Here is a 13,551-nt window from a genome sequence, read left to right as displayed (position 1 = left end):
TGTGGTTTACATCATTCAAAACGCTCAGTTTTTGACTGTTTATATCTCCAGCCAGGGATGTAAGAGTCCCCTAACTTGGGCTGCACTAGGTTGAGAGAGTTTGTGTCCAGGGAAAGACAGGAAGACCCAATCTGGACCTCACACTCGAACTGGGAGGTAAGCATAATGGGGTCAGGACGTGTGTATTTGGGAGGGGGCCGTGCAGGTGGAGCTGAGCCTGGGACAGAGCAGTCTCTAACTCAACAGCCCAATGCACCAGAGCAGAAACTCTAAAGGAAAAAAAAAAAAACATAAATAAACAAACGAACATCGGCGAACCATGAAAACCATCATTAATTCTGCTATGTGGATAAATTATGGATGCCAGGAAAAGGTCGATTGCCCCGGAAGTATCGGAGTGTGTCTCATAGCAACGCCACATCTGCCCCCAGAGTTCTGCCACCGCTCTCGGCAACAGGTTCACGAGAAAAACACAATCACATTCCTTATTTCCTCTCTGCTTCAAAAAGCCTCATCAGTCTGCAAGCAGCGAGACGGAAAGAATTCGGAGAGTCATGCATTACTCAAATACCTCGGTCTCAGATGCATGCAATTTACATCAGGCTGGTGAATTCAGGACACTTTGTGGTTTGTTAATTAGAAACAACTGGGTGCGAAGAATCACTGATGATCGTGATGTTTTCATCTGTCATTCAATTCACCCCTTCCCACATTCCTTCCATAAACAGTTTCAGAACTACAGGTTTTAAAAGTACCTTGCCTAAAGTACCCTCCTTCTTTAATGTTATTCATTAATGTAAAAAGTAAATGTCTTTTTCTTTGTGCTAGAAGTTTTTTTTTTTTTTTTTCCAGTTTTGTCACCACAATTTCATTCTTGTGATTTTTCACACCCCCTGTTTTGCAGTCAAAAATCCAAAAAGACTTTCTGTAAAGAGAGTTCTGAGGACCTGAACACATTCATAGACTCAAAGTGCTTTGTATTATCACTAAACGGACAGAAAGTGCGGTGGAGTATCGGCATAGGGACAACACACAAGTAAAATACAGCAGTAATACAGTAGAAGAGAAGAATAAAATGTGAATAAGTCACTTACTGGAGGAACAGTTAGTCCTGATACAGTCTAGATGGGGAAGAATAGATGACATGTAAATTCATCCTTCAAGGTTACAGCTGCAGACATCCATTAAAAGACAGTCTCCACCCTCTGGGGACACACACGGACACGGCGGCCACGCCCGATGCTCTGCTCTGTGCGCTCTGTCCCCGCGGGCCGACCCCTCCGCTCGCAGACGGGAGAGCGAGACCCAGGGCACTGGAGGCAGGGAGGGTGCACCCCGTCCTCCCTGCACTGACCAAAAATCCCCTCCAGATCTTAACGTAAGGGGATCCTCATGCAGTTTGCCAGAGGGGCTCGTGCTCAGGGTGGTCAGTCAAAGTTCTCAGATTTTCTAATGTTCTTTAAGGGGGTGTCATAAAGATAACAGACACCATTAAGTGGGCACTGGGAATCAAATAATTTCATAATTATTTATGAAAAATCTCAAATAAAACGTTCAGTTAAACCAAGGGTTGGATATACTAGGGATTAATTAGCCTCAATTAAAAATCATCTACATGCAGTACGTAGCATGTAGTACTAATGTCCAGTATGTTCAACCAGACACATTCTCTGGGAGTAATAATCAGTGGATGATATTGCTTATGGTTATTTTAAGAGGTAGGAACAGGTCCTGTTCTCAAATTGGGAGTTCACTGCACCAGAGAGAGCATCACGCAGTGGCCACTGTCGTGCTGAACCACTTGGGAAGCAAGCTGAGTTTTAAAAATTATTTTCTCAATTCTCTTAAAAAAAGCACTCAAAGATGCCCTGCTCCAACTGGCTGCTGCCTCTCAGAACCTGTGAAAGAACACCAGTGATTGGATGTATTTGCCTTTCAGTGGATCACATTGGATCGTGTGCTCTCTCACAGCAGAGTACAGAGCATGCTCAGATTGGACAGAACACCTTCGGTGATGAAAGTCTTCCTCATTGCACTTTTTTGAATTACCACAAATTATAATGACTATTATTTCATTACTTTAACCAATATTCTACAGTTACTTCTAACATACTGATATGTATGAAATACTAAATTGCAATTTAAAACAAACAGCAGTACAACTACTACTACTACAGTAACTGTAACTAGTAACATAGTATAAAAACACAATTAAACCACAGTAACTAATAAAACATGAATACAACTACAATACTACTATGATTACTACTACCACCACTACTAATACTACTACTAATACTACTGTCACAAAAATGTCCTGCTAACATTTCCTAATTTTTGGTGAAATTATTTTGATTTAGTCAATAACAGAAATAATTATTACCTTCACAGTCTTTGACATAATCATACAGTAATATTTGGAGGAATGTATATTTAATCCTACAGCGGTAGAGTACTTTGAGGAATCGGGCCAAAAGGCGAACCCAGCTTTCCTTCCCATGAGGCAACAGCAGGTCGTGTGTCGTCAACCACAGCAGAAAAGTGGTCGCACACAGCCAGAGACCAGCATATGCTCACCCTTACAGGGAATGCTTTGCTTTTCAAAAAAAAAAAAAAAACAGGAGGGGGAGGGAAACTGCCCAACTACAGGCCAATGCTCTTAACATATAGTAACATTAAATTGTGGGGGAAAAATCTGGGGTAGCCACGGTGACGTGGTAGGTCATGCACTAGCCATGGACGCACCAATGCTATCAGGGGTCGGTCATCTGCAAAACGCTGCCATTTTGGATGTGACCTATGCTTGCCACTAGATGAGAGAAATAATGGTTGTCATTTCAGCAGCTGTGATTGTGTGATACCCAGCAGGTTTAGAGGCCATCGCACAGCAATGTTTTTGAAGCAAGGAAGGGTGTTTTTTTTCGGGGATGGGCAACTATCAAGTCTAACTTGTATATCACTGTATTTGAATGCGCAAAGATATTAATCTAAATTGCACATTGGTTATAAAGTAAAAATGAACTTTATTTTACAAGCATATATACAAACAGGCAGGCATATCCACTAGCTCTTGCTCTTGCTGGATATATTCTGAGCGGGATGGGGGCAGCGGTAGGTGACAGTTAAGTGGTGTGGGATGGTAATGGGGGGGAGGGGGGGCACAAGCATTCCCTTGTGTGTAAAGGCAGCACAGTGCTCATCTGGCAGTGAGCCAAGGGCCGCAGACTCAGGCCATTGAAGGGCTCTACACCGTCCCCTTCTCTTCAACATACAGAGACAACACAGTACAACAGGCGCGTTTGTGTGCGCGTGTGCGAGTGCGAAAGTGTGTGTATGAGTGTGAGAGCGCGTGTGGGTATATATCTTTATGTTCAAATGCTGTATGTAGAGAAAGCCTATATTCAAACATGTACAGAAAGCCTACTGGTGGTATTTATGCTGTTTAAGTTCTAAGGAACCTTCATAATTACTCTGAAGAATTCCCACACTATTCCTTAACGACATAGCTCAGGTGGGTCAGTTGCTTTTTGTCTAACAGCAGAAGCGTGTGGCGTGTATTCGCTGACCCGCGCATGCGAGCGCGAGACAGCGGCAGCGCGGTGCAGGTGGCCGCGCTTGGCGTGTGCGGGCGGGTGGGGTTTACCTAGGTTGACAGTGAGCCGGACGCGCCCGGCGTCCAGCTCAAGGCGCAGGGTGTCGGCGGAGTCCCGGGACGTGGTGGCCATCAGCACGCCGAAGGCCCGTTGGGACCGGAAGCGCAGGGACACGTCCTCAGCCTCCGTGTGCATCACCACCGGCAGGTGGATCTTCATGAACTTGCTGCCGTCGTAGCTCAGAATGGTGGCATCTGCCGGGGGGGACAGGGACGGACACGCACAGCGTCACTCCAGCACAGCGGTCCTGCGCCAAACCTGACTGAGATGAGTATCACAGAGACTACACCCGACAGACGTGGAACATTACTGTGCTGCCCATTATGGACACGAGAGCGTCACTGTGCTACACTGACTTGACCTGACTTGAAACCTTTATTGCAGGGAAGTCCCAAGGTCTCTTTTTCAGTGACATTTACAGTGACAGTTTTACAAAACATAAATTACAGTTTAGTTACAAGGAATTCACATACACCAAGGGCAAATATATGGAAAAAACATAAAAAGACAGGGAATAATGATGATTGTCCTAATTTATCACTAAAGGCAAGTACATTCGGCCTCTTTTAGTATCATATGCATCACTAGTTTCTACACTGAAAGCAACCTTTAAGAGAGTGTCTCTTCACTGCACGTGATAGAGACAAGATGGTCACAGACAGAAGAATCACTCCAGGGGTGAATACTACCTTTCATTACAGAGATACAGGTACTCTAACAGATACAATACAATGCAATATACATTATAGTCCTATGGGTACACCAGGCAGTAGACCACGCAGAATACAGAAGCAGAATTTAGTATTAGGGGTGTGAATTTCAAATAATTCATTTCTCCAACACTCTATGGCTCCCAAGACTGAAAAAAAGATGAATCAAACCTTTTATTTTTTCTCTCAACAATGTAGGAAACCGCTTGTCCTGTGTAAATAATGACAGTGCGCAAACAGGTCTGGATTCATTCACATGTTCAGGCAGAAAAATTTAGTTCCTTCAGCTATGCAGGCAGACTCCTAACTAGCTAGTAAGATAACCAACAGGAATTTGAAGCTATTAAACTAGATAGAGAGATACTGTATGTCACAATGCTGAAGTTGAAGATGTGTGTACGGATATTATAAAAAAGCCCAGTTAGAAATGACTCACACTGTATCCTGCCAATGGTGTGTTGTAATGTGTTTAACATCTACCAAAAAAGTAAATTACCCTGCAAAGGCTGGACTCCCTCTGGGTCAATAATTCATCATTCAATGCCTGCTTTGCAAAAGCAATGCTTAATTAATAAAAGACTATGACCATTAATTAATTAAAGAGTTTTAAATGTATTTAGATATGATTGTCACACTCCGCACCCTTTCTGCTCATAGACATGCAAGATTACACATAACAAAAAATGATTCATCCCTGTTGTCTTCAGTTGCGCAAAGTCACGGAGACAACCAAACAAAGTCGGGGGATACACAGATAAAAGAGCGGCTGTAGCCGTATGAAGACATCCCGCTCTGGATGTAAATCTCACATGGCACCGCTACCTCGGGCTGACAGCCAATCAGACACCGCTACCTCAGGCTGACAGCCAATCCGTCTTCCCCCTTCCTCCTCTCCCGGCTCCTGCTACTCCCGTGTCAGTCTTTTCAGGCGACTGCTTTGTGAGCACAAAGCAGCCGTGACGACGGGAAACGAGGGAGAGAGGGAACGGGAGAGCGAGCGCTAACCGCCATCTCACAGAGAGCGGCTGACAGATGACAATCACTGCAGGCGGAGAGGGGGGGTCGGACACCGCGGGGGGAGGGGGGGGGGGGGTGTAAGGTGGACAGATTCTCCTTTCCTGAAACTGTTCTTTTTTCTAAAAGCGCTGCAAAAATAAACCACACACACCATTTTTTCCCACCCACCCAAAGTTTTATTTATTTTATTACCACCACAGAACAGGACGGTGTCAGTGTGACGCTACATGCGGGAGGTCAGTCTGCAGAGATGTATGACAACCGCTTTTCTATTTTTTGCATGAAGTAGATCGCACCAGCTGTCATCACTGTGACTTGTACCTGATAATTGGCTGAAGGTAACACGACGGGAGCTGTTGTTTCTGGTGTTTGAAAATCGGGGAGGGGGGGGGGGGGGGACATGAGGGCCACTGCTTCACGGTAGAGTAAAGATTTCATACTTCAGCAGTGTCTCTCTGAAAGGCTAACTCTGAGCTCCTCGGACCCAATTCAGCTGCTTCTGACCCCGACACCAAGCGGTCATCATTTCAGCCGTGACATTACAGCACCGCTCACAAAGAGCTCGCCGACCTGCTACTCTGCAGGAATTCGCACAACCCCTCTGAAACAACCACCGAGACTCCCTATGCCTGAACACAGAAGAAAATGTGAAAACTAGAGCTGGAACCAAAGAATAAGATGATTTCACACAGAAATCAGGTGAGTATAGCAGCTCACCAGGCTGATATTGCGGCTGAACACCACACATGATGTGTTTATAAGTGCTTCTGCTGTTATGCCCTTGAGTCAGGAACATGACCTTGAATTAATTCAGAACATACTAAATAAATCACAAATTCCACATGTATACTATGCAAGTCACCTTGAATTACAACAACTGCTGGCGTGAGTGAAGAAATATATAATACTGTTATTCAATAAGATGGATGGAAAACAGAAACATTACAACTGCTCAATTTGCCCTGATCAATATTTCTTCAATTTAAAAAAACCACACAATATGTGGGTTATGCATCCAACATTATTCCAGGAAGCAAAGTGTCAGACACATGGTTAAAATATCCCCAGCCTGGTATTTATGCTAGAATTAGTGCAACTTCTCTCTCATTGTGCCACTGCATTTGGAAGAGACAGAGGGAGGGGGAGAGAGACGAAGAGATACAGAGAGGGAGTGGGAGAGAGAGAGAGAGGGAGAGAGAGAGATAGAAAGAGCACCCTCAGAAAGTCACATGAACACCACAAGACCAGCCATTCTGTTTGGAAGGGCCCAACAAGCTAATTCAGAGAGAGACGCTCCGCGGGTCACATGACTGGCAAGTTACTACAAGGGCTGAGTGTCATGTTCATCCCCCAGGACGATCCCGCCGCAGCCCTGACTCCAGTCCAATCTTCCCCACCTCCCTGGGGCATGCTGTGGGCGACAGGGCCGGCGGTGCCCCCCCCCCATCCCCAGCCTTTTAATAGAATGAGCTGCGTTTACAGAGCCAGGCCTCTGCAGGGCTCCATTCACTGCTCTGAGCCGAGCTTAACGCCATGACAACCGTCTCCAGGGCGCTGAGGACACCTCCCCTTAAGGCTGCTGTAACCCGTCTCAGGTACAAGCACACGTCACCTACTGCATAGTAACGCAATGCAATCCACCTCTCAAATGGAAAGCACCATACAGAATTTAACATCTGCCATTTAAGTCCTTAGGTAAATTCAAGGCTTATGTTGCTCAACAAATGCTATAAAAAAAAAAATAATAATAATCTAATGGAAAGGAGGTGCGTAACCTGCATCTGGTGAAATTACAGAATACTGTCTGGTTATTTTCACATGTGCTAGGTAAAACAGCCATGGGGAGAGGGAGACGTGGAGAGGGGAGAGGGAGAGGTGAAGAGGAGAGGGGGAGGAGGAAGGGGTGGAGAAGGGAGGGGGAGGAGCAAGGGGTGGCGAGGGGAGAGGGAGAGGCGGAGAGGAGAGGGGGAAATGAGGAGAGGGGAGAGGGAGAGGGAGAGGAGAGGAGGAGAGGGGAAGGGGGAGGGGGGTGCATGGTAGCAGAGAACTATGAGATGTGGAAGGAGAGATGCAGGCAGCGGAGGAGAAACTGAAATGGCATGCAAAGTTGACAGATGAAAGTGACAGAAACTTTCGCACAGGTATCATGTGACATCCTACTGACAAAGAGATGGACAGTTACGATAGGGACAGATCATTATAAAACCACATTTCAGCTGGGGAAGGGTAAAAAAGAGAGGAGGAAACAGTGAGTAAGCGAGAAAGAGAGAGAGACTAGAGCATGCATGTAATTAGGCTTTTTTTTTTACGTACACTGATTCATGCATTTCCCTTTGAATTCAGAGGTTCCCTGTTTTTAAATTCTCCAGTTTGTTTCCGTGAGAGCTATGCGCCGTGCTGTAAAATAATTTGGCAACACTTCATAAATTTCCACCTGTCGGATCAGATAAACTCATTTTTAATTGTGTGAGAGAGGCTAAACTAAGCCAGGGATGGCAAGCACTGTCAGAATGTTTCTGTGTTCTGTGCCAGAAAGAGAGAGAGAGAGAGAGAGAGAGAGAGAGAGAGAGAAAGAGAGAGGGAGAGAGAGGAAAAGGCAAAGAGGAGTGACAGATGGAGACAGTAAGAGGAAAGAGAGGGAGAAAGTGATAGAAAAAGACAGAAACTCTGCTTCCGTGACTCTCTCCCTTCCCCCTTCACCCTGCTGTTCTGGCTCCATTCCTCTTCACCGCCAGCTCCTCAGCATTTCTTTAAGCTGACACTCAAACAAAAGGGTATTTAAGTATTTGCTGACACCGGAGTTCAACACACAGCAGAATCCTCTCAGGGAAAATGCTAATGAACCCGGTTTGGGCAAACAGAAGACTTTTAAAAATATATTTTTGTATCATCCTGCCCACACGCTTTTACATAAACAGCCCCCCCCCCCCCCCCCCATCAACCCTCCCCCGCTCCCCTCCAAGTTTCTGCGCATGATGGGGCATATGCATGGTTTCATTTTGTACAGAGCTGCAGGGTGCTACACTGAAAGAAACCATTAAACCATAATACCGCATGAATAAATCATATGAATCTCCATGTTTGTGCTGGACTCTGATGACAGCTAATAAGTTTGCTGAAAGAAAACAGCATCACATAAGAATTAATTACATATTCATCAATAACCTGTTAAGCATGCTAAGCTTACGTTAGGTCTGGATGCTGGTTCATTACGAGTATATTAACTGGTCAGTTATTAACTAGGAACCAGCAAAAGCATACAGATTCAACATGCAGAGACTTGACATCTTAATCTGAATTTGTTTTTTAAACACTAACGTATCATGATGTACAAACAGCTCTATAAAATAAAATTAAACAGGATAATACACCTGACCAGCTAATAATAACAATGTATGTTCCATTCAGCTCGGACATGTGGACAAAGGTATTCATTGTGTTATTTTTCTGTTCTTTTTGCATTGTTTGCAAATTACCAAAAGCAATATTTATCAGCAACTATTCATAAATAGTTCCTCTCTGCGCTCTCGATGCATCAAGTTCTCTGTCGAAATCCCGCTCATCGGGAGTCTGCTCAGACGGAAAACGGGACACGGAGGCTGTTGTGACGGAATCATTAACGAAACCAAAGGGAGCGCCTGTCAAAAAATTCACGGATCCCTCCTGTTTAATGGCACCGCAAATCAGGCGCCAGACGTAACCGAAGACCGCGGCTCAGCCGTCTTTCTGTAGAACTGTCGCCGGCCGTCAGAGGAGGACAGACAGACCTCAAAACCGAACGGACAGCCACTTCAAATTTACGCCAGAGAGACAGGAAGCGCACAGCAGGGGTCTCGCGAGCCCGTGAGGGTCCCCGGAGAGGTGAGCACACCGGGTAGCTAGCAGTCACGCCGCGTGACGTGTGAGCGCATATCATTCAAATATCTCCGAATTACAGTTGCCACGGGGATTCGGAAAATGTGTGTTCAACATTCACAACAAACAGGAAGGGCTGGCTTAGAGGCTTCATACATAATTCAGTCCTGCTCCTGCTAGTATCTCCCTCGCTCCCTCACTCTCTCCCCCTCTGTCTCTCTCTCCCTGCCTCCCTCCCTCAAATATAGGTGTGTATCTCTATTTGTAAATGTATAGACCTGCCACTGAGTCTGTCCATCCTGCTGCTTATCGTTGCAAACGATTCTGTCAAAGAACACCTCTTTCAGTGACATGAACAAGATGTACATGTGAGGGTGTGTGCTGGAAATAAATGACATGTCTGCTAAAAAAGAAACCTGAGACTCTCTTCACCTTTTGTCTCCTGAAGCGCTCCAGATCCTTCCTCATTCGCACCTGCGGCTTGCCCTTGTCACTTAAAACCACAATTTTTATTATTATTTTAATCAGGTTCAAGTCTAGAGACTGAGATGGCCATTGACATACAGTAACGTTGTGGCCACTTTTGTGGTCGCCGTGCTAAAGAACCATTTGCAGCCAGCCAAGTTTGAGAGCTTCCTGGTGGAGGGTGGTGGGGGGATGCCAGGCTTTAGGCCAAAACATATTGGCATATGCTGAGGTTCGCGACTCCATTGACTTTAACAAGAGCCGAATGATTAGAAGCTGTTAAACAACCACAGAAAAGATCCACATTAAAGATCTACCACCATATTTAACCAACATCCTTCTTCTGGTGCCAAATGGTGGGTATGGCCAAAATGCTCTATTTCTATGTCATCTGATGACAACACATGGTTCCAACAAATGTTTCAATGTCATTTAGCAAACTCATGATTCTTATCGTCTTTGACTGCCCACAACAGAAGATTTTTTTGGGCAACCCTTCAAAAAAGCCAATTGGCAAGGAGGTGGCAACCTGACGGTAGATTTGGAGACTTTCTGCAAAATGTTTTGTAGATCTACAACTGTGGCCTCTTTTGCCCCCACACCATCGGCCTTACAGTACAGTGTCCTGAGATTGATTGCAAAGTAAACTGTGATAATGAGGGATTGTAACACATTTTTCATAAAATATAGCTCATTACCTGTATATTTCATTTTACACATCCTTCTTCGACAAACATCTTAAACAAGAGTGTTAATAATTTTGGAGGACATTGTACATCCAAATATAATGAATGTGTCCATGACATAAGATATGTTTCAAAGTTCTATTTTGGCAGCTCACATATTGTGTTGGAATTATCACAGGAATGCTGCCCATGGGTATGCAAAATAGACACAGAATTTGTAAAAAAAACAAAGGGCACATTCAGAGTTAGAAAGTTCTGGCGCTGAGAAATTGTGTGTCTGCTGACGTGACCCAGTTCGAGCGAAAACAGGTGGAATCTTGGGAAAAGCAGAGGCGCGGCAGCTAGGGTGAAGCGGTGGCACGCTGTGCGTCACATCTCGTTAGACGGGAGGCGTTCGTTATGCCCCAAACACTCCCCACCATATGGGCTCTCACCTTTACCCAAAAATACCTCCCCAAAAACACACACATTTCGCCCAATTAGTGTGAGGAGGAGGGAGGAGGGAGGAGGGATGGAGACGTTCGAGACGTCATCAGAAAAGGCTTTTGTCTGCTCAATTAGGAACTCTGCGATTTGGAACGGGCGGACTCTCTGTCTCTGTCATCATTTGCTCCCTCCTCCTCCGCCACCTGCAGTAGCGGGATCTTGCCACAGGGTGGTACACCAAGCGTGGATAAGTGAGGGCTTGCGTGATTCTTCTGACAGCTTCTCGGCGACCGGTGCCCGGCTCCTTCTTACCAGCAAAGAAGCAATCTGGAGACATCAAAACAACTGGCGGCTGGCCAGAGCGCCCCCGCTCCGCCATCCTTCCCGCCAGGAGACGCCGGCTCCGCGCCGCACTTCCCCAGCTGTCGGTAGCTCTTGTCTACGGATGATGGGGAGGCGCTTCAATGCCTCTAAACCCCCCCCCCCCCCACAACCCCCTCCTCTCCCCCCAGCTTCCACACCTGTCTCCGTGCTCCACGGTACGGAAAAGAACACCCAGCTTCAAAAGACGCCCACGTTCGCCTCCCGTCTTTAATCAAACATCCTCTCCATGGCCAGCGTGAGGCAGAGAGGGTGTTTAAAATTAAGTTTGCATTATTAAGCTTGATGAAATCCGAATGCATGTTTTAGACAGGTTATTATCTTCTTTAAATGCAAAGGGCGGCTTCTCCCCGGTCACATGATTAGCGCTGATGAGAGCACACACCTTGAAATTAGAGGCGAGACAGGAAAGGGCTGGGGAGAGCTGGAAAGTCCACCTCCTGAATCGCATGTTTCCTAACTGTTAAGAATACTCCTCTAACGTCTGTACCTCCATGTGACTAAGCTTCCACATAAAAAATAAACAGTAGCAAGAAAGCATACAGATTCCTATAACCGAGCGGTTCATCTACCAACATTAGAACTCAAGCAAAATGTACCCTTAAGAACCCTAATCTGTTCACGGTCAAGCTACTTTCCAACATATGCTAGATATGAAAATAACTCCTAACCAAGACTGAAATAGCTAAAGGGAAGGCAGCGTCTGTGGCAAGCATGGGTTCAATGTGGAGAAATAAATTGCCTATCATTGGTCTGTCACAGTACATGTTTTTGACACTACCATTTCCTTTCATTCTGCCTATGCAATCCTTAAAATGTACTTTGACATTCACATGACATTAATTAGTAAACGTCTTGTTTTCCTTGAAAAAAACATGTTTGTTTTTGTTTGTTTTTGTTCACACTGAATGAATTTTATCCTGCAAATACATGTGTAGACAATATACACTTTAGACAGAATTTTGAGAAAAGCCTGGAGAGGGAGACATGTATTTTTAATGAACCAAACTGTAAGGAGGACTAAAGATGCACTAAATTGAACTAACTAGCTAACTGTCCCGAAACACACATTATTTACTTCAACATAGCACTGGGGAGGACAGTTTCACAAGAGCAGTTTCAGCTCAGTGTTTATTGGGCAAGAATTTAACTGCATTGATAATTCTCACTGTGAATTTCTGGAGCCTATAGTTGTACTTATTGACAACAATTTTAGTGAAATACAAATTTCACTGCCCTGTACTGTACGTATACATTAATGTATTGCCCTAATGAAGGTTCATTTGGCTGAAACACACTGGTGTTAGAAATGGCTTTAAATAATAAAGACTTCTAAACTAATTTCTTCCTCCATCGAGTGTGCCTTGAACTTCACTGAAATAAGTCCAGTTTAGTACTCTTTGCACTGCGGCACCCTACTTTGTTTCTCCTACAGATAAATTAAACTCAACTGACTGTACACAGTACACTACCACCGCTTCCTCACTGGTCCTTGCTTCATATATTAATCCATTTATTTCATAATAATATTATGTGGAAATAAGTGGAAACCTTACAATGAATGATTTTCTAGACTCATAACAGTAAGTGTTTTATAGCTGAGGCACAGAATTTGAATACACAACATTATAATTAACTGAATCAGGCTATTAACTTGCTGCTGCCTTGCACTTTAAAATGGAATGCGTGCACTTCTATGAACATACCATTAAAACATACAGGTATGGCAGGTATTGTTGATAAGTGGATATAAGCCACCATTTTTGTCATGCCACCCACGCCACGTGGCAAAAAGAAGACAAGCGTAGAAACAACAGCAAAGTGGCAAACGGATCTGACCCGGCAAGAAACGCCTACGCGGCAAACAACACCAGCACGGCGCTGGATTACTGTACGTCACGGGTGGCACAGACACACAAGGTAATAATAACAGCAGCATACGCGACTGAGCGCAGGAGCCAGTTGGGCGTGGTGCAGCCTCCTGTGAAAATACTCAGCCGCGCAGTATGAGCCTCACGTTACGCACACATAACTGGCCATTTCAGACGATTTCAGACGCACAGAGGGAACACCCCACTGGGCCACAGCTCTCTGGCAAAAACACAAATCTGGTCATCCAATCAAATCCGCCTGTGCGTCAGCTGTGTGATGGCCGGGCTTGTGCGATTTTCATTTTTGGCGTTCTCTGATTATTGCTGTTATTCACCCTAAGAAGCACGTTTCCCACGGTCGTCAGAGAAAATAAGTCACTATAAGACCTGCGAACGATTGCTCCGCCCTAATTTCTTCATTTCTTGCACTTCTTGTCATTCACTCCCTCCCTCATGTCTCTTTGTCTTTCAGAATCTTGCCCTCTCT

The 13,551-nt window shown here is 45.0% G+C and overlaps 1 protein-coding gene across 40 annotated transcripts in view; it reads right to left on the bottom strand.

Moving 5' to 3' along the window:
- LOC118217872 (neurexin-1a-like) overlaps positions 1-13,551 on the bottom strand; it is a 310,125-nt gene that overhangs the window by 170,374 nt on the left and 126,200 nt on the right. For 29 of the 40 annotated variants that reach the window (XM_035399988.1, XM_035399994.1, XM_035399997.1 and 26 more), the window contains 2 exons: positions 3,644-3,847; positions 1,095-1,121 (listed from right to left, as the gene is read on the bottom strand). In XM_035399988.1, coding sequence (XP_035255879.1) covers positions 1,095-1,121; positions 3,644-3,847 — 231 coding nt within the window. The remainder of the gene's footprint in view (positions 1-1,094; positions 1,122-3,643; positions 3,848-13,551) is intronic. The other 11 variants (XM_035400000.1, XM_035400013.1, XM_035400023.1 and 8 more) reach the window with 1 other exon arrangement.

This window comes from Anguilla anguilla, chromosome 18 (genome assembly GCF_013347855.1).
Source record: "Anguilla anguilla isolate fAngAng1 chromosome 18, fAngAng1.pri, whole genome shotgun sequence".
Taxonomy (NCBI): domain Eukaryota; kingdom Metazoa; phylum Chordata; class Actinopteri; order Anguilliformes; family Anguillidae; genus Anguilla; species Anguilla anguilla.
This window is presented reverse-complemented; position numbering and strand designations above follow the sequence as displayed.